At 37.4% G+C, this 22,123-nt stretch overlaps 1 protein-coding gene and 1 pseudogene across 9 annotated transcripts in view; both read right to left on the bottom strand.

Annotated features, from left to right (window-relative positions):
• RAD51C (RAD51 paralog C) overlaps positions 1–22,123 on the bottom strand; it is a 57,131-nt gene that overhangs the window by 9,247 nt on the left and 25,761 nt on the right. For 2 of the 9 annotated variants that reach the window (XM_047707012.1, XM_047707007.1), the window contains 4 exons: positions 21,176–21,242; positions 19,866–19,926; positions 11,880–11,943; positions 10,426–10,898 (listed from right to left, as the gene is read on the bottom strand). In XM_047707012.1, the coding sequence (XP_047562968.1) occupies positions 10,782–10,898; positions 11,880–11,943; positions 19,866–19,926; positions 21,176–21,242 (309 nt within the window). In that variant the 3' untranslated portion in view covers positions 10,426–10,781. Of the gene's footprint in view, positions 1–445; positions 1,256–10,111; positions 10,163–10,425; positions 10,899–11,879; positions 11,944–19,865; positions 19,927–21,175; positions 21,243–22,123 lie in introns of those variants that run through there. The other 7 variants (XM_047707008.1, XR_007123349.1, XM_047707009.1 and 4 more) reach the window with 7 other exon arrangements.
• Positions 13,911–15,042, bottom strand: LOC125087092 (pancreatic progenitor cell differentiation and proliferation factor-like; annotated as a pseudogene).

The following is a 22,123-nucleotide window of genomic DNA, read 5'->3' as shown; positions in this document are numbered from 1 at the left end:
GGGTAGTGGGAGAGGGAGAAGCAGGCTCCTCGCTGAGCAGAGAGCCCAAGGCGGGGCTCAATCCCAGGACCCTGAGATCATGACCTGAGCTGAAGGCAGACGCCTAACGACTGAGTCACCCAGGTGCCCCGCATCTCTTTTTTTAAGATTTTATTTATTTGACAGATAGAGAAAGAGCACAAGGAGGCAGAGTGCAGGCAGAGGGAGAGGGAGAAGCAGGCCCTCTGCTGAGCAGGGAGCCCAATGCGGGGCTTGATCCCAGGACTCTGGGATCATGACCTGAGCCAAAGGCAGTCGTTTAACTCACTGAGCCACCCAGGTGCCCCAAGCATCTGACTCCTGCTTTGGGCTTGGGTCATGGTCTCAGTGTCATGAGATCAAGCCCCACATCAGACTCTGTGCACAACAAGGAGTCTGTTTCTCTCTTTCTCCCTCCCTCCCCATTCTTTCTCTCTCAAATAAATATATAATCTTTTAATAAATGAATGAATGAATAAATGAATTAAGGGGCATATAGCTGGCTCTGTAGTAGTTCATGTGATTCTCTATTTCAGATTTGAGTTGGAGCCTCACACTGGGTATAGAGTGATTGTACATACATACATATGTACCTAAATAAATACAAATAAAGAAACCTTACAATTCACAAAGAAAAATGCATTAAGCAAACTGCTAGTATATTCTAATAATTGTCCTCCACAGAATTTGCCTTTAGAGTTTGGATGACATTAGAATAAACTTGCATTTTTCATAAAACTGCCTTCTAAGATATCACTTAATTCCCCTTAACCAGAGATCCTCTGTCAAATTCAAGACCCAAGGCCACAGCTAACATATACATAAATTCCAAATGGAAAGATTTAAAAATAAAATAAAACTTTTTGAAAATTCTATAAGTAAAAATGGGAGCATTTAATAATCATGGAGTGGGAAGTTCTAAATAGAAGACAACACTCAATCAAAATAATGGTGAAAGATTGGCTATATAAAAATCATACTTTTATAAGGCAGAAAGTTAGAAAAACTGGGATAAATACAGTGAATACAGGCCTAATGCCTTCCTTAAGATGTTAAGAATTGTTACAAATTAACAAGACCAACCACTCAATAGAAAAATGGACAAAAAAATATGAACAGCCACTTCATAGAAAAAGAATTAGGGTAAATGGGTGTACCTGGCTGGCTTGGCTGGTAGAGCATGCAACTTTTGATCTCAGGATCTTGAATTCAAACCCCATGTTATGTGTAGAGCTTAGTTAAAAAAAGAAAAAAAAAGTAACTTGAAAGTAAAAGAAAAGATGTCCAACCTCACTTACCGGAACAACAAAATTACAAAACAACACAAAAAGATAAGAAAATGTAGTATCACAGTATGAGATGTCATTTCTATAAATCTATCAAACTGACAAAAAAAGAGAAAATATTGTGTTGTCAGGATGTGGAAAAACAATTACTCTCAAACATCATTGGTAGGGATATAAATTAATAGTCTCTGTGAAGGATAATCTGGGTAACATTTATAAAAATTTTAAATGCAGTCTCACCAATTCATTATCTCTTCATAAAAAAATCTGATCAACCTAAATATCCATCAATAAAAGAATGATTAAACAATAGTATATTTGTACAAGGGAATATCACACATCTATTTTTAATTGAGAAAATTCTATGTATACTGATAAATACAATAAGGTATAAATTTGAGTGATAAAGAAAAAAATGTATTTTAGATACATGGAATAGCTGTGGAAGGTCATACAAAAAACTAGTAATCATGGTTGCCTCCTAAAAATGAACTGAGTGACTAAGGGACAGGGGAGGAAAGAAGGATTACTTTTCACTGAATTTAAAATCTTGTGCAAATAATACTTTCTAAAAATTAATTGAAAAACAAATAAAAAACATTTTTTCTCTCAAAGAAAAAACTTATCATTAGACCAAAAGTTATGTAACCAATTATGCCTTTCTCTCTGCTTTTGCTTATATGACTTCTTAATACAGATTCTCTTTGCTGCTTTGCTTTTGTCTTTAATCTGCACTAATTTTTAAATTTTGAAATAGGGGGCTGCCTGGGTGGCTCAGTGGGTTAAGCCTCTGCCTTTAGCTCGGGTCATGATCTCAGGGTCCTGAGATTGAGTGCCACATCGGGCTCTCTGCTAGGCGGGGAGCCTGCTTCCTCCTCTCTCTCTGCTTGTGATCTCTCTCTCTGTCAAATAAATAAAATCTTTAATAAATAAATTAATTAATTAATTAATTAATTTTGAAATAGGTAGGACTTATTTCCATGAGTTCTTAGGTATTTCTGAGAACCCAACTTTTTATATTCTCATAAAACTGGCTACACATAAAATCATTATCAGAGTAATGGTATATTTAAAATCTCACATCTTACTACACATAAGGAGAGCCAAATGGATAGTGAGAGTCAAATGGATAGCTGAAGCACAGAAAGGCCAATGTCAATGATGAACTAAATCTGAAAACAGACAAAGGATTATAATGTGGTTGAAATACAGGCAATCTCGTCAACATGTTTTATGCCAAAATCAGTTCTGAGGGAGCAAAATGTTCTGTAAATTTTTAACAGAAACAGTAAATTTAGGCACTGACGTTAACTAAAAATACATATTATGAACAGCCAGCCTCTCTTCTGCAACTCAATGTTTTTTTTTAAAGCAATAGAACATTTCAACATTATGTCTCAAAACTGAAATGTAATGTATTGGAATAAAATCCCTAGTATTACTGATTTTGAAAATGAAAAATGTGTAAATGTCACTCTTTTCCCTATTTTTTAGTATTGCTCACTTAAACTGAATATTTAATAATGCCTTTACAGGAATGCCTGGGTGGCTCGATCAATTAAGCATCTACCTTCAGCTCAGGTCATGATCCCAGGGTCCTGGGATTGAGTCCTGCATCGGGCTCCTTGCTTAGCGGAGAGCCTGCTTCTCCCTCTGCCTGCCGCTCCCCCTGTTTGTGCTCTGTTTCTTTCTCTCTGACAAATAAATAAATTAAATCTTAAAAAAAAAATGCCTTTACAAAAGTAGAAACCACAAAATTTCCAATAATGAATTTAGCAATCATTTAGTCCCATACTGTTTTATAAATAAGAGAAAGGCAAGATAAAATAAAGGTGCCAAAATTGACATGGCTTATTAATGTCTTAGCTGAAATTACAATGCAGGTCTTCTGACTCTAGTCTTAGTTTTTTCTGCCACATTATAATCTGATAACTAGATGTAAACATTTTAGTAGGAACATTATCAACAAAAAAATACAGTAATTAGAAAATAAAAATAGCTAATCTAAGAAACGCAAATAAATTTATTAGGGTTAAAATTTAAGCTAGTAGGAACATTTAGAAAATATTCCAATGACAAATCTACTGTCCTAAATTTCATGAACAATAAAAGTCAAAAAAAGTTTCAGGAAACAGGGGCGCCTCGGTGGCTCAGTGGGTTAAAGCCTCTGCCTTCGGCCCAGGTCATGATCCCAGGGTCCTGGGATCAAGCCCCACATCGGGCTGTCTGCTCCGCAGGGAGCCTGCTTCATCTTCTCTCTCTCTCTCTGCCTGCCTCTCTGCCTACTTGTGATCTCTGTCTGTCAAATAAATAAATAAAATCTTTAAAAAAAAAAAAAAGTTTCAGGAAACAAAAAGTGTTACTCGCATAAATTTGTAAGCCAGACACTATTAGAAACAACCCAAATGAGGGGCACCTGGATGGCTCAGTCAGTTGAGCATCCAACTCTTGACTGGGCTCAGGTCATGAACTCTGGGTCGTAGGATCAAAACCTGTATGCTCCAAGCTCAGTGGAGTCTCCTCTCCCTCTCCCTCTGGCTCTCCCCTCATGTGCATGCGCTCTCTCTCTCTCTCTCTCTCAAATAAATCAATCTTAAAAAAAAGACAAATGTTCATCAAGAGATGAATGAATAAACAAAATGTAGTATATACTTGTAATGGAATATTGTTCAGCCATAAAAATGAAGTTCTTATACATGCTACACCATGGATGAACCTTGAAAAACAAGTTAAGTGAATTAAACCAGGCACAAAAGGAAAAATGTTGCATGATTCCACTTACATAAAATACACACAATAGGTGCATTCGTAGAAACAGATTAGAGATTACCAGGAGTTTGTTGGGCGGGAGGCAGTACAAAGAATGGAAAATTATTGCTTCAAGGATGCAGAGTTTCTGTTTGGGTGATGAAAAGTTTTCGAAATAGTGGTGATAGGGGTGGCTCAGTTGGTTAAGCATCTGCCTTCAGGTCAGGTATGATCCCGGGGTCCTGAGATTGAACCCCACACATCAGGCTCCCTGCTCAGTGGGCAGCCTGCTTCTCTTCTCCCTCTCCCTCCAACTGCCACTCCCAATTTGTGCTGTCAAGTAAATAAAACCTTTTAATAAAAGGTGGTGATAACTATACAACACTGAATTATATATTTAAGAATGGTTAAAATAACAAATTTTGTATCTATTTTATCACAATTTTTAAAAGTAAAAAAATACTTTAGGGCACCTGGCTTGCTCAGTTGGTAGAGCACATGATTCAATCTCAGGGTCATGAGTTCAAGCCTTACATTGGGCATAGAGTTTACTTAAAAAAATAATAGTAATAAAGAATCAAGCAAAAATTTCAATACCATTATTAAATTGTATTTCACAGTAATAAAAAGTGCTCAGGAACATCAACCTATGCATGACAAGTGGTATTCTTATCAGACCATTGGAAAAACAATTTATTCTAAGTCTTATTTGAAATATTCATTCAACAAGTAGTTGTTAAATGTGTGTATCTTATACTTTTGATGAATGGATGGATAGAAGGAATGAAAACAGACATGCCAGCCTATCCCATCTGCCTTACAGAGTTGCTACAAGGATGAAATTAAATAATATAAAAGTGTTTGAAAATCACAAGGCACTATATGAATGCTTTATGTTACATATCCCCCCAAATTCAAATTAAAGTTATAATACCCTGGGGGAAAAAAGTCTTCAAAAAAGGATAAATTGCGGGGCACCTGTGTGGCTCAGCCAGTTAAGCGTGTGCCTTCTTAGTGGAGAGCCTGCTTCTCCCTCTCCCTCTGCCACTCCCCTGCTTGTGTTCTCTTGCTCTAATAAACAAATAAAATCTTAAAAAAAAAAAAAAAGGATAAATTGTTAGTAAAACCAGTAAGGAATTAGTTTAAAAAAACTATTCGCCTGTTTGAAAAATTATAGATTTATGCATTAAAGATACTTTTGGGATTATCTCTAAGGTTCCCTCTAGCAATCACTGGATTGAAATGTTAAGCTTCTATCCTGAAAATAAAACAAAAATCCTGAATTAGGTTGTCCAAACTATTCTTTCTTTTTTTTTTAAAGATTTTATTCATTTATTTGACAGAGAGAAATCACAAGTAGGCAGAGAGGCAGGCAGAGAGAGAGGGGGAAGCAGCTTCCCCACTGAGCAGAGAGCCCAATGCGGGGCTTGATTCCAGGACCCTGAGATCATGACCTGAGGTGAAGGCAGAGGCTTGACCCACTGAGCCACCCAGGTGCCCCGAGCTTTTAATCTATACCTTATTATTATTTTTTTTTTTAAAGATTTTATTTATTTATTTGACAGAGAGAGATCACAAGTAGATGGAGAGGCAGGCAGAGAGAGAGAGAGGGAAGCAGGATCTCTGCCGAGCAGAGAACCCGATGCGGGACTCGATCCCAGGACCCTGAGATCATGACCTGAGCCGTAGGCAGCGGCTTAACCCACTGAGCCACCCAGGCGCCCCTATACCTTATTATATTTTATATCTTTATTAACTTTTTTGAAATCAAACTTATTTTCCAAGTGCATTAATGTGGAAAATGCTTCTCAGAGCAGAGCAATTCTGAATTGCTAGTATTTGTTTATTCTTCCCAGAATGAGTAATATTTAAAGTAGAATATTAATGGCCTGTGCTGTACTAACTATGGCCAGGACATGGCAAAACATGGAATTAACATAACAAATATTGTGGAAATAAATGTTTTTTTGTGTGTGCAAATATATCTATGTGTATAAAGGAATTACCAGAAAGGGTGATCAGAGCAGTGGCATGAAAAGCAGTAAAAGCCAATATACATCTTTTGGATTTACCACATTGCTTAACCACAAAATGAAAGGTGCATACAATCACTGATTAGCCAGGAGGTGAGATTTTAATTGATTTACTTGTAGCATGAGATCACATCACGAGGTGAAACAGAAGAGACTGGGGGGAAAATTTATACTTACAATTTATACTTACATATATTTTATAATTAAGAAAGAACAGGGGCAACTGGGTGGCTCAGTGGGTTGAAGCCTCTGCCTTTGGCTCTGGTCATGATCCCAGGGTTCTGGGATCAAGCCATCAAGCCCCCACATTGGGCTTTCTGCTCAGCAGGGAGCCTGCTTCCCCCTCTCTCTCTGCTGGTCTTTCTGCCTACTTGTGATCTCTGTCAAATAAATAAATAAAATCTTAAAAAAAAAAAGTAACAGTCCTTGAAAAATAAAACTTTCAAAAAGCTAAGGAACTATCATTTCTCTTCGTATCCTTTTTTTTCCCTTTCACTTTCATAAATGGGAATGACCATCTATGAATACAGTTAAAAATGTCAACAAGTCTGTCCCAGTGCTTTGCAAACTTTAATGTGTATATTTGTCACAAAAAGATCATTAGGTCTTGAATTATGTTACCACATGAATTGAGGGGCTGAATAATGGGTCCCCCCGAACATTTACAACCTAATCCTGGAGTTTGTGAATGCTAATTTACATGCCAAAAGGGATCTGCAGATGTGAGTAACAGCCTTGAGATAGGGTTATTATCCTGGATTATCTGACTGAGCCCTAAGTGTAGTCACAAGTGTCCTTATAAAAGGAAGGCAGGAGACAGATTTGGAAAAAAGCAATTGAATCAGACTGGAAAGAGAGAGACTGGAAGATGCTACACTGTGTCTTTGAAGATGGGCTATGAGCCAAAGAATGCAAGCAGCTTCTAGAAGCTAGAAAAGGCAAGAAAATGGATTATCCCTACACCCTACAGAAGGAATGCAGGCTTGCTGATGCCTTGATTTTAGCCCTGTGAAACTGATTTCAGACTCCAGAACCGTAAGATAATAAATGTGTGTCCTTTTAAGCTACTAAATCTGTGGTAATTTTTTTACCAAAACAATGGAAAATTAATACAATTTCCATTTCAATTTCTTTTAAAAAGGAACTTGTATGCTTATTAAAAGCACTGTTTATAACACTAAAAAATATAGTAATAACAAACTCCAAAAAGTTTAAAATTATGCACAACCATTATTAAAAACGATCATAGAAAAATTATGAGGAGCACAAGAGGATATATATTAGGCTCTTTAAAAAGCAAGTAACAGGGCACCTGAGTGGCTCAGTGGGTTGGGCCTCTGCCTTCGGCGCAGGTCATGATCCTGGGGTCCTGGGACTGAGCCCCTTCTCAGCCTGCTTCCCCCCTTCTCAGCCTGCCGCTGCCTACTTGTGATCTCTATCTAGTAAATAGGTTAAATCTTTAAAAATTAAAAAAATAATAATAAAAAGCAAGTAACAATTTTTTTTTAAAGATTTTTATTTATCTGAGAGAGAGCATGAGAAGGGAGAGAAGCAGAGGGAGCAGCAGATTCCCCACTGAGCAGGGAGCCTGACATGGGGCTTGATCCCAGGACCCTGAGATCATGACCCAAGCTGAATGCAGACACCTAACTGACTGAGCTACCCAGGTGCCCCTAAATTTCCTGAATTTCTACAGACTGAATTCTCTTCCCAAAATTCATGTTGAAGCTCTAAATTTCAGTGTGACTATATATGGAGATAGGGCTTTTAGAAGGTAATTAATGTTAAATGAGGTCATAAAGGTGAAGTCCTAATCTGATAGGACTGGTGGCTTTTTAAGAAGATGAAGAGAGAAAGCTCTCTCTCCATGCACATTCACCAAGGAAAGGCCTTGTGAGCACGGAATAAGTAGGTGGCCATCTACAAGCTTCATTGGAACCACACCATGCTGGCACAATGATCTGGGACTTCCAGTCTCTAACACTGTGAGAAAATGTTGTTGCTTAAATTTATGGTATTTTGTTATTGCAGCCCAAGCAGATTAAGATTTAAGTGTATAACTAGGAAAATAATTATCTTCTTAGCAATAGCAACAACTTTGAAAGGCTATTTTAAAGATTTTATGTATTTGAGAGAGGGTAGGAGGGAAGGGGAGAGGCAAGAGGGAGAGGTAGATTCCCCTCTGAGTGGAGTGCTGGACACAGGCTGATTGATCCCGAGACCCGGGGATCATGACCTGAGCCGAAGGCAGATGCTTAACCAACTGAACCACCAGATGCCCTGAAAGGCTATTTTATATAGTTTACCTAAAAAGAGTTGCAAACAAAAAGAAATACACTTGGCTTTGTCTATATTCTGGGTCCTATAGTTCTTTAAAGTAGTGTTATGATGCTTTATGAGATTTCTATAGTTCTGAAGCCTAGTAACACTGATATTTATCACTTATAACCCCCTCACTCTCATGATTTTATGATCTGAGCAGAGAGAATATAAAATGATGGGTAATTTTTTTAATAATGCCTGCATTGATAATAAAAATATATGCCTCAAAGACCTCAAAAATAATTACAACCAGTCATTCTTCACTAAAGTAGTCATTTGAAATTAGTCTTATATAATTAGATGACCAAATACCTGATTTGCCTGGGATGGTCCTGATTTATGTCCACTGTCCTGGTGTAACTGTTAGCAGTGTCTAATTTCATTCTCAAAAAAATCCTGGAAAAATACGGTTATTCTATATATCATCAATTACAGAATAATTATATTTTTAAAATTTTATTAATTTAATGGTCAGTCTGGGACAGGAAATACCAAGTATCACTAAAATCTGGAGAATATGGTTGTCACAGTATATAATTTTGAATTATTTAAATAATTTTCCTCCACTGAAAACCACAATAAATTTTGTGAATGAATGGAGAAGTACTAAGAAGAATCAGGTGCCAAAATATTTTTAGATGATTTTAAAACTACTCAAGAATCCAAATTTTTAATTTATTCCAAGTGTTAAGATTATTCAAAGGAAAATGTCAATACATCTAGAATTCTAGAATGGATCACACCATGTTTCCAAAATGTAGAAATAAATAATTGTGAGTTTATCGACTTGAGTATTCTGGAAGATGAACATTCTAGACAATTTCTAGATAGGGTAACAGCTCCAAGTCCTTCCCTTAACATAAAGTAACATAAAAAATAAACAAATGGTTTAGGATTTGGGGATTAGGGTCACTAAATTAGGATTGGGATCACTAAAATCTGACTGGTCATCTAAAATTTGTATCCTACCATTAAAACTGAATACAATAATATGCTGACTCATGGTGCTGGCTTTTCTTTATAATACTAAAAACAAGCCTTTTTCTTTTTTTGTAGTTTTATGGTTTTATTAACACAAATACGACATACACATAAATTGTCTATTCTTTTTCTTGGCTGCGCAGCCTGGCATCGAGACTGGTAACTCTGATGGCCAGCACGATTGCTCTTTCCAGTGGCTTTGTGGTTCTTGGAGGATATACTGTGAGCAATCTCCGCACAATAAGATTTGCTACACATCAGTAGCACTTCAAGCTCCTTGACACTGTGGACCAGGAACTTGAGAAACCACTGGGCAGCATGTGCTTTGTTTTCTTGTTGCTTCTGTAACCAGTTTTGGGCATCTAGATCTAGCCCTCGAATCTTCTGTGCACCCTATTGTCAATGACTCTGGGTTTCCGCATTGTGCTTAATTTTGATATATCGGTCTGCCTGGTGCTGGATGAACTTCATGATTCTCTTTTTAATGGTACTGGGGTTCACCAAAGGTCTGAGGGTGGCCATGATGTCAAGTAAGAGATAGCTGAAAACCAGGTCATTTTTTTTTTTTAAGATTTTATTTATTTATTTGACAGAGAGAGATCACAAGTAGGCAGAGAGGCAGGCAGAGAGAGAGAGAGAGAGGGAGAGGGAGAGGGAGAGGGAAGCAGGCTCCCTGCCGAGCAGAGAGCCCGATGTGGGACTCGATCCCAGGACCCTGAGATCATGACCTGAGCCGAAGGCAGCGGCTTAACCCACTGAGCCACCCAGGCGCCCCAAAACCAGGTCATTTTTAAGAATTATCAAAACTACATTTAGGGGCGGTTGGGTGGCTCAGTTGTTAAGTGTCTGCCTTTGGCTCAGGTCAAGATCCCAGGGTCCTGGGATCGAGCCCAGAACTTCCTGCTCCACGGGAAGCCTGCTTCTCCCTCTCCCACTACCCCCTGCTTGTGTTCCCTCGCTCACTCTCTGTCAAATAAATAAAATCTTAAAAAAAAAAAAAATCTACATTTAAAGGGAAAAACCCAATAGGAATGTGAAAAAAAAAAAAAAAAAACCTTTTCTTCCTAGGATTTTCTAGGCAACTAGCAAAGAAAACAGGAAAAAATCTGAATGGTTAAATTCAGATTGGCTACATGAGATCAGCTCTCCACACTTGCAAAAATACAATACCTGTATCATCTCTGCTGTTACTAAAAATGAAAACAGGGCAAAATATAATTGTAGAACTGCTTTAGAAAAATTCAGAGAATCATACTCATTTAGTGTTTTTCACATTCACTTCATATGCTCTTGATTCATATATGCCATAGTGTGTGTTTATATTTTAAAATAAAGAGTCTACTACTTGTATATATTACATCTCACAGCATCAACACATATGTATACTTTAAGACTAGTCTTTGGATTCCTGTTCTTCTTCTGATTCTCGTGACCGTTTCCGGAAATTCAGTGAACCTTCTGTTTGCAAAGAAGATGCAGTAGCAACAACAGCATCTCTAAATCCCTGAGGCTGGAAGATGAAAAAATATGCAAGTATGGTTTAAGAACATCTAAAATAACAATTGGTTTTCAAAATATTTTGAAGTTATTGATAAAAGAGCTACTTTATTCTTGAGACAGAAGTTATGAAGCACTGCAAATGCAGAGGTTAAACCTCTTGAATTGGTGTCCAAGCCAAAGCTGTACTAGAGTATTTTACATCTAGAGTATTTTATATCTGTATTTATTTATTTATATATTGTTTATACATACACACACAGAAGTAACAGTGCATTATAAAAATATACTCCAAAAGAAAATCTTAACAAACTTTATAGTGACTCTATTAAAGAGTAAAAGGAAGTAACATGTACTAATTACTTAGGTGCTTTACAAATTTATTTTCACAATTAAATACGCAAAATTTAGTTTTACAATTAGGATACTTTAAATGCACCTAAGCAGTACAAAGACTGAGTTGATAATTCAGTTTCAGAATTTCTTTCTATTTCTGTTTTTGTCCTTAAAAAACGAGATGCCAAGAATATATCTGGCTCAATACTACTGATAAATATGCATATTTCAGCCAAAAAAGTGTGTTCTATGATTTTAAATTATAGGAAAATTAACATTTTAAAGCAGGATATATTTGGTGGCTATGACAGATCTATAATAACTACAGACAAAAATGGGTAATGTTAGTATTTTTTTCTTGGAAAATCTTTAACAACTTTCACTTTAAAAATTTTTAATATCCTGACATTACATATGGCATGGAACACATTAGCCTACAAATAAGTATTTCCTCTGTTCTTAAGAATAAATTTCAGTCCAATTGTCACTGGAATATTCTGTATATATACTATTTTGAGGATAATGTTCTAAGCATCGAAAGCTGTCCTCAAATATGCTTGCTGCCTACAGAAGTTAACAGAAGCAATTTGTAAATGCTCTCTTCAGATAATTACTGCCCACCAACACCAAAACCCCACTCTAATCAAATAATACTGACTGTGATTTGAAACAGTACTGTAGATTCCTTCTGGCTTGGTGATTTGTACAATGTTGCCAACCTGCTTAGAGAAAAAGAATAAATATACACAAACACATGATCTTAGTTCAGATGACTGATATAATAATTTACATTTAAAGTTTTTCACTACAATTCCATTGTTTTCTTCCCTAAGGACATAGAAAGCAAAGAAATATCAAAAAGATTCCTTTAATCAATAGCTATATGTATGCATATAATAATTATTACATATAATAACAAGAGTTGTTTATATAAGTGGAATTTTAAAGCAACCTAAATGTCCAATGAGTAATTCAAATAAATTTCTACATGACAAAATACTACTGATGCTGCAGAAGATGTGGGAAAAAATATTTAACAATATAAAAAAATGTTAATAATATATTAAGTAAAAGTTACGCTGTGTGAGCCCACAATTATGAGTACGTAAATCAACATATATAGAAAAATTACTAGACTACAATCAAAAAGTTAAGTTGTTACTATAAATAAAGATTGGTTTTTTTTTGTTTTTCCAACTTTATGCAGTAACTGTGTTACTTGTCACGACAGAAGTATTAGACAATTTCTTGGGATATAAATGAGGAGTACACAGTCATATCATACTAATACAAATAGGCAAGGAAGACAGATTCTTTCAAATTGATTATATCCAGAGAATCATCATCATGACAGAACAAGGTCTGTTTAGGTAGAATCTTATTGTGTTCTCTACAAAGTAATATAAAATTGAAAGCTGAAAGTAGTTAGATATAAAATTCTAAGCTCTTATTAAGCTTGCTCAAATATTATAAAAGCAACAAATATAAGCAGAACATTTTATTAAGTTATTTTAAAAAAATTTTTCAAATTAAGTAATCTCTATGTCCAACGTGGGGCTCAAACTCATGACCCCAAGATCAAGAGGCTTATACTCTACAGACTAAGCCAGCCAGGTGGCCTATGCAAAAAACTTTTTTTTTCTTTTTTAAAGATTTTATTTATTTGTCAGAGAGAGAGAAAGTGAGCACAGGCAGACAGAGTGGTGGAGGGAGAAGCAGGCTCCCCGAGGAGCAAGGAGCCTGATGCGGGACTCAATCCCAGGATGCTGGGATCATGACCTGAGCTGAAGACAGCCGCTTAACAAACTGAGCCACCCAGCTGTCCCGCAAAAAACTTTCTTTAAAAAGATTATTATTTGTATATCTTATCTGAGAGAGAGAGAGAAGGAGAGAGAGCAGGGGGAGAAGCAGAAGGAGAGAATCTCAAGCAACCTCTGAACTGAGCACAGAGCCAGACGTGGGGCTCAATTCCACAACCCTGAGATCATGACCTGAGCTGAAACCACGAGTTGGGCGCTTAACTGACTGAGCCACTCAGGTGTCACCTAAGCAAAAGCTTTTTAAGTGCTTTTCAAAATTACTTTAAAACTGATATAACTTATTCACAATAGCCAAAAGACAGAAGCAACCTAAGTGTCTGACAGATGGATAAGTTTTTACATATAACGGGATCTTATTTAGACTTGGAAAGGAAAGTTCTTGTCACCATGTACAGTGAACATTGAAAACTTGGCTAAGTGAAAAAAGGCCAGGCACAACAGGATAAATATTGCATCACTCCACTTATATGAGGTGCCTAGAGTACTCAAATTCATAGACAGAAGGTAGAATGGTGGTTGCCATAGACTGGGGGAGGGAAGAATAGCAGTTAGTGTTTAATGGAAGCAGTTTCAGTTGGGGAAGATGAAAAAGTTCAGGAGATGGATGGAGGTGATGACTGCACAATAATGTGAATGTACTTCATGTCACTAAACTGTACACTTAAACAACAAAACATAACATTTTATCATATGTATAATTTACTATAATTTAATTTTTAAAAAGTGTTTTAAAGTAGGCTCTATACCCAACCTGGGGCTTGAACTCACAGCCCCAAGATCAAGAGTTGCATGATCTACTGACTAAGCCAGTCAGGCACCCCACAATTTACCAATTTTAAAAACTGACATACTCAAGGAGCACTGGGTGTTATATGCAACTGATGGATTGTTGAACACTACATCTGAAACTAATGATGTACTATATGATGGCTAATTGAATTAAAAAAAAAAAAACAAAACCATGTCCCTCTCCCTACCACAAAAAACAATGCTATAACTGCACAAAATGCAGATTCTAACTTAGAGAAAAACCATAAACTCTGAGAGAGTTAAAAGAATCACCTTCTTACATACAATGTAATGTTGATTTATTTTTACTGGCTGCTTGGAGTTTGTTTTCTACTTGGTTCAAGGCACATGGTTACAGGGTGTCAGGAAGGCTTGAGTGTGGCTTGGACAGTAAACAGCAGGGTTCTCTCAATTTCCCTTTTGGTGTTTTGCTGTTTTGATATAAAAGAACCCACTGCTTCTGCTTGCTGTAGACTGCCTAGTTTATGGGAGGGAAGGAGAAGAGCTCTGATGAGCCTAGCACCTTCTCAATGAGCCTGGTGGCTGGTATGGCTACTCAGGATTGGGGCCCAGTGTTGGCTTTTCCAGGCTGGCCACCATGCTGCTTCCTCAAGGCTTCCAGAGCCGAGTCACAGGTGATCACGCTACTGGAGGTCTGAGGAGATTCTGAGCCTTCTGGAGACTCTTTAACACTATAGCCATGAATGGGAGAGTGGACTTCCCAAAAAAAGAACCTTGCCCACCAATAACCCGAGTCAGCCTTGGCAAGACCAGGGTGGCGAGGGATGGCTGCACTTTCACAGGAACTGTTACCAGAAGTGGAACCCAGGACACACTGGTAATAGGTGGCCACAAGTGAGCTGCTGGAGGAGATGGCTGCCATGCAGTCGCTTGTGGGCTGGTGGAAACCTTGTTAGTAACCCCTCATGGGCCTCAGCACATGATCATGGGTGCAGGGATCAGGATACTAGGCCACAGAGCCCATTTGCAGAGGGAGCCTAGAAGACTGTTCCACAACAGAGGCAGAGCAGTTTCTGATTTGTTTTCAAAGACAATTCAGAAGGACACATTGGTTCATGATATGTTACTCTTCAAAGTTTGAAATTGCCCCTCTGCTCAGACACAACTCAAAAGAGAAGCAATCAGCAGTGCCTGGGTGGTGCCATTTGTTAAGTATCTGACTCTTGATTTTGGCTTAGGTCATGATCTCAGGGTCCTGGGATCAAGCCCCACTGAGCGCTGAGCCTGCTTGAGACTCTCTCCCTCTCCTCCTCCCTCTGCCCTTCCCTCCTGGTGCACATTCACTTTCTCTCTCTCAAATGAATAAATAAATCTTCAAAATAAAAAAAGAGAAGGGGTGCCTGGGTGGCTCAGTGGATTAAAGCCTCTGCCTTTGGCTCAGGTCATGATCCCAGGGTCCTGGGATAGAGCCCTACATTGGGCTCTCTGCTCAGAGGGGAGCCTGCTTCCCCCCGCCCCCGGTCTGCCTCTCTGCCTACTTGTAATATCTGTCTGTCAAATAAATAAATAAACTCTTAAAAAAAAAAAGGGAGAGAAGTAATCAGAGATCACAGTCCATTAGTTTAATGTTTTAGGTTTATACTTTTGGACAAAAACAACAGAATCCCAAAATGTCATATACTCTGTAATTGCAATTGTAGGCAAAAATGAAGTAACTGCTGTGTAATATGTAATATAAGAATAGTTGTGTTAGGGATGGAGATTATAAATTTTTACAATGCTTTAGTGTTGATAATTCTATCTTTAATACAAAATACAACAGAAAAAATGGGCGCTTGGCTGGCTCAGTTGATAGAACATGTGACTCTTGATCTCCAAGTTGTAAGTTGGAGCTCCACTTCAAGCAGAGATTACTTAAAAAATATTTTTTTAAATAAATAAAAGTTAAAAAAATATATATATAACAGAAAAATAGAGGAATAGCTCATTTTAGCCTGCCTTATTACAAAACATCACTCTCTTTGATTCAATAAAACAAAAATTAGCTAACCTGAAAAATTAGTATCTAAATCACTTGTAATATCACCATATATCCCAAAAGATACCCAATACATCTGAATTTTCTGAGAAAATTATTAAAAAATAAATAAGCTTTTGGGGCACCTGGGTGGCTCAGTCGTTAGGCGTCTGCCTTTAGCTTGGCTCATGATCCCAGGGTCCTGGGATCGAGTCCCACACTGGGCTCCTAACTCATTGGGGAGCCTGCTTCTCCCTCTCCCTCTGCCTGCTGCTCCCCCTACTTGTGGTTATTCTCTGTCTGTCAAATAAATAAAATCTTGGAAAAAAAAAAAAGTAAATAAGCTTTTAAGCTTTTACATGTTTATTAAAAATCCTGAAGTCAAGTGGGCATTAAATATTCAGGTTGAAAAATTTCCTCAAATTCCTAAGTAAAAATAAAATAATTTTATATGTCATATCTGCATCTCAAGAAATCTTTTAAACAACAAACTAAACCAAAGAATCACTTGGCTCATGGCCCCAGCTGAGATGAAGCTTAACATATGGCTGAACTACACAGTTTGGGTCAGGAAGAAATAAGACAGAAGCACAATTTGTGCTCTAAAGCTGAGCACACATATGAAACACTGTGTGGGGGTGTTGATATATTACTCCACTCTACCACCAGATCTTCTTGGCAAAGAGTGATATAATTCTGAACAATCTCAGCCTCATATTATCATGAATATGCAAACTGGAGGAAAACCTGCACAATATACAGGCCACAGACAAAAGTACTTATTTGAATAACTGCTGGAATGTCATTTCATTGTTAGTCAAAGGGTAAAAGTCGGGTGTTTTGGTGAAAGATGGGGACTGGAGTATAATATAGGACACTAAGGTTCAATTCTCAATATTAATTTGGTTAATCAAGGTTTTTAGTTTTCTGCTCAAACTGAAAGTTTCATTTTTATAACTATTTTTCCCCAGTGTGAATTTCTATTTTTGTCCTTTCAAGATAAACTAAATTTTAGAACACATACAAGATTTCATGCAACTCTAACGACTTAAAGATAACTGGTTTCTTTTTTTTTTTTTTTTTTAAGATAACTGGTTTCAAACAATGAAGAATAAACTATTTAATTCTATTAAATGAGGTCAACTTATTTTGATTATAATGAAGTATGCACATTACTTATCATATATCCCCAGCTTGGGTGGCGGCGGGGAGAAATAGTTTGGAGAAAAGGATTTTACCTAAAAAGGAAGATAAGAGCTATACTTCCAGATTTGCTGGCAATCAACACAATACTGTAATTACATTGTAGAAAAAGCAATCATAGTAAAAGAAACAGACTATTATAGAGTCAGCTATAAAATGTGGATATTACTACTTATTTCACAGTTATTTGGAAAATAAAATGAAATACATACACACACACACACAATGCTTAACACAATAAAGGACAGTTAATAGAATTTCAATAAATGTTAGCTATTAATTACACTTTATCTTTCTGGGCAGACTTGGTCTTCTCACATAAGTATAGATCCTTCAAAGAGTTACTGAAGGGATTATATGAAATATTATATATAAACTGCCCAGTGAAATACCTATTATAAGTAAGCAGTCCTAAAATGATAGTTTGGGATATAGAAAAAACTTATGGGAACAGAGATCCCCTAAATCCATCTAATTCAGGGCATTTGGGTGTTGATTACATGTCTGCCTTCAGCTCAGGTCATGATCCTGGGGTCCTGGGATGGAGCCCCACATCAGGCTCCATGTTCACAGGGAGCTTGCCTCTCCCTCTCCACCCCACTTGTGCTCTATCTTTTCTCAAAAAAAATAAATAGAATCTTGAAAAAAAAATCTATCTAATTCAATGTTCAACACCATTCTCCAATTTCTTGGAAAGGATGAGTAAGAAGCTGAAAGTCATAAAATGGTTAATGCTTAAAAAATGAGCCTAATTTTCTCATCTCATGGGTACCTTAACCAATGCTAAGTTCTAGAATTTGACAAAGAAGGCAAACATTTTCTGATGAATGCATTAAAAGATGAAACATCTTGGTTTGCTCATATTTTTGTATTTTAGATGTATCTCTATTAGTGAATATTTAATAGTAGAGTAAGAGGGGAAGACTACTATTATATACTTGTTCAAGGAGAATCCCTAAAAACATTTATACAGGGGCACCTGGGTGGCTCAGTGGGTTAAAGCCTCTGCCTTCGGCTCAGGTCATGATCCCAGGGTCCTGGGATCGAGCCCCACATCGGGCTCTCTGCTCCGCAGGGAGCCTGCTTCCTCCTCTCTCTCTCTCTGCCTGCCTCTCTGCCTGCTTGTGATCTCTGTCTGTCAAATAAATAAATAAAATCTTTAAAAAAAAAAAAAAAAGAAAGAAAGAAAGAAACAATATTTAAAAAAAACAAAACAAAACAAAACATTTACACAGTGGGATGCACTTTACGGAAAACCTAAATCTGGGAAAGTATAAGCAATATGTTCAAAAGATCCTCATCTGGAGAACTATTGCCAAAGGGTTTGTTGCTGAGGAAAGAATTCCTTTTGTGATCCAGAATACAATGACTTATTTACAGAACTGGGGGATGGAAGTCAATTGTAAAGCACTATGTGTTATGGAAAAAAAAAGTTACCTGAGCTCTCTGGAAATGTTATTTTTTAAAAAAGATTTTATTTATTTATTTGCCAAAGAGAGAGAGTGCGCACACGCAGGCAGATAAGTAGACAGAGGGAGAGCCCGATGCAGGGGTTAATCCCAGGACCCCAGGTCCATGACCCAAGCTGAAGGCAGACACTCAACCAACTGAGTCACCTAGGTGGCCCACAGAAATGTTATTTTTATTTTTTTATTTATTTTTTTTTAAGATTTTTTTTAATTTATTTGACAGAGAGATCACAAGCAGGCAGAGAGGCAGGCAGAGAGAGAGGAGGAAGCAGGCTCCCCATTGAGCAGAGAGCCCGATGCGGGGCTCGATCCCAGGACTCTGAGATCATGACCTGAGCCGAAGGCAGCGGCTCAACCCACTGAGCCACCCAGGCACCCCAGAAATGTTATTTTTAAAAGATACATAAACCACAAGAATTGGTTTCAAAAGATGTATGTAAGTGTAATAAATTCTGCCATGAGCTCAGAGTAAGGAAAACCTAATTTGGTCAGGCACGATTTTTTTTTTTTTCCAGTTTGGAGAAGAACAAAAATAAATGTAGGCAAAAACTAAGACAATTTCACTGACCAGACCTGATATATATTTAAGTAACCCTTTTTTCCATCTTTGCCCACATGCTTTCTCAATTTCCTCCTTTCATTACAGTATTTCCAAACCAACTGCTTTCAGTTATACAAATTAATCTCAAAGCAGAGGGGCTGGCATAAATCTGACATTTCTAGAAGTGTAGAATAAAAGACTCCACAGCTTTCATTTGCCTGTTTTAAAGAAAATGAAAGCTGGTTTGTTCACTTGCTCAGCAGCTTTAAAAACAAATACAAAGGTTTCATGCTGTCATAGTTTTATTTTAAAGAACAATACTTGTGAAAGGCAGGTAAGTAACTGGGTAACAAAAGTAGGATAGCAAAATACAAAAGAAAACAAAAATAGACACAATTTCATACAAGAAATATATTAAGCAACTATGAAAAGCCATCTTATTTTCCACATAAATTAGTCCTAAAGCTAATCTCAAAAATTTTCCTTTGTCCTAATTTTATTCTTCTTTCAATCCCTTCTAGGAACACAGAGTACCCACCTCCTTCTGCAAGGCTAATAAATGGTACTTGATTTCAAAGAGCTTTAGAAGGTAGCATTCCTTGGCCACCTACTCATTTCAGGTGCACCCCATCATTTAAATATTCCAAAGAACTTCCTATGTTAGCTAAATGTGCAGTTTAACAACATGTTTCTATGTTTTCTCTAGGTGATGGAGGACAAGGCAACAAAAGCTTTCATTCATGAGACACTGTAGATTTCACCCACTGCACTAGATCAAAGAAAATATAAATGTTTAGTGTAATTAACCCAATATTCAGAATTATTAACTTGTTTCTATACTGACCTTTGCTTTTGGTCCCAATGAAAGATTAGCCGTATTGTAGCAGCATGTCCCCAACTTTCCCCTGGTGGGAACAAAAACAGAACAACTGTATATTGCCTTACTCACAAGGTTCTAAGTCTCTCAGAATGCCTCTGACCAAAAGAGTTTTACTTTACCTAATTTAACACAAGAATATACTTATACTTTCAAAACCCCTTGTACACATGGGTAACATCCTGAGATTAACAGATTTTTACCTAGCTGTGGAAATACTGAAGATCATTATCCTTTACTTGCTTTCAGAAAACTTCATAGTTTGAGTCAACATTTTGTCAATCTTCTGTATCATAAGACCTACTAACATATTGCTGGCTACCAGAAGAAAAGCAAAAACTTTGACAGAATATTCTTGAAGAATTTAGTAAAAGAAAAATCTTAAAGCACTGTGTCCTTGAGGTTAGAAAGAACCATAACGGAGTGCCTGGGTAGCTCAGTGAGTTAAGCCTCTGTCTTCGGCTCAGGTCATGATCTCAGGGTCCTGGGATGAGCCCCACATCGGGCTCTCTGCTCAGTGGGGAGCCTGCTTCCCCCCCTCTCTCTCTGCCTGCTTGTGATCTCTGTCTGTCAAATAAATAAATAAAATCTTTTTTTAAAAAGTAAGTCATAAGTCTGTTTACTGTAATGTGATCTGTATTTAAATGGATTCACCCTTCCTCCTGCTTAAGACTTTCTGAAGGCAAGAGTCATCTTATGAATATTTATATGCTCGGTGCCTGACACAATAGTTGCCAAATAATAGATGCTTAATAAATGGTTGTTAAATAACTGAAAGGATGAGTGGGTATCTAAGGGCACTGAGTTCCATGCCAAGAATTATCAGTGAAGGGGCGCCTGCGTGGCTCAGTCTTTAAGCGTCTGCCTTTGGCTCAGGTCATGATTCTAGGGTCCTGGGATTGAGTCCCGCATTGGGCTCCCTACTAGGTGGGAAGCTGGCTTCTCCCTCATCTACTCTCCCTGCTTGTGTTCCCTCTCTCGCTGTGTCTCTCTCTGTCAAATAAATTTAAAAAAATCTTCAAAAAAAATAAGACTTATCACCAAAAAATCAGAAACAATCTCTGCTTTCATGGAACTTCCAGTACTGAACAAGCATCACATGAAAGAAATAGAAAAAATATGTTAAGTTAAAAATGCTTATCTGGGGCACCTGGGTGGCTCAGTCGAAAGAGCATGTGATTCTTAATTTTGGGGTCGTGAGTTCAAGCCCCACGTTGGTTGTAGAGATTACTTAAATAAATAAAAAACTTAATAAAAATGCTTCTCTGATTACCCACCCAATGCAGGAACAAGCAAGGCCTGATTTCTATCAATCTTCGTTGTCATCTGATTAGTTAAAAGTACCTAAAAAAAAAAAAAGTGAGAAAATTAGGTGAATCTCTCCCCAAAATTACCAAGGAAATAGTTCTGTGATTTTAGTGTTCTGAATACAATTTAAAGAAAAAAATATTTAGATTTTATTTATTTAATTGACAGAGAGAGAGAGCACAAGTAACCAGAGCGGCAGGCAGAGGGAGAGGGAGAAGCAGGCTCTCCGCTGAGCAGAGAGCCCAATGCGGAGCTTGATCCCAGGACCCTGGGATCATGACCTGAGCTGAAGGCAGCCGCTCAACCAACTGAGCCACACAGGCGCCCCAAGAAAAATATATTTAGGTAATGAAAACTTTTCTGATAAATTTTTAAATTTGCCCATAAGTTATCTGAAACCATGATTTCATTGAATATAAGCATTTTTAACACAAGAGCAACTGTGAAAATGGAAGAATTAAAATATTACAGATAATAAATACACAAGAGTGTAAAGAGATCATGTATAAAAACTTCAAAACTGGGAGCACTGGAAAAACCTTACTTTTAAAATGTAAGTTTGGGATGGGTGCCTAGGTGGCTCAGTCAGTTAAGCATCTGCCTTTAGCTCAGGTCATGATCTCAGGGTCTTGGGATAGAGTCCCATGTCACCTGCTTCTCCCTCTCCCTCTGCCTGCTGTTTCCCTTGAGCACGCTCTGTCGAGTAAATAAATAGAATCTTTAAAAATAAATAAATAAATAAAATTTAAGTTTTGGATAAGCCAATAGAAACCACCCAGACCAGGGTGCCTGGGTGGCTCAGTCAGTTAAGCGTCTGCTTTTGGCTCAGGTCATGATCCCAGAGTCCTGGGATCGAGCCCCATATTCGGCTCCCAGCTCAGTGAGGAGTCTGCTTCTCCCTCTCTTTCCGACTGCTG

The sequence above is a fragment of the Lutra lutra genome, chromosome 16, assembly GCF_902655055.1.
Source record: "Lutra lutra chromosome 16, mLutLut1.2, whole genome shotgun sequence".
Classification (NCBI taxonomy): domain Eukaryota; kingdom Metazoa; phylum Chordata; class Mammalia; order Carnivora; family Mustelidae; genus Lutra; species Lutra lutra.
The sequence above is the reverse complement of the archived record's forward strand: the minus strand, read 5'-3'. Positions and strand labels throughout refer to the sequence as shown.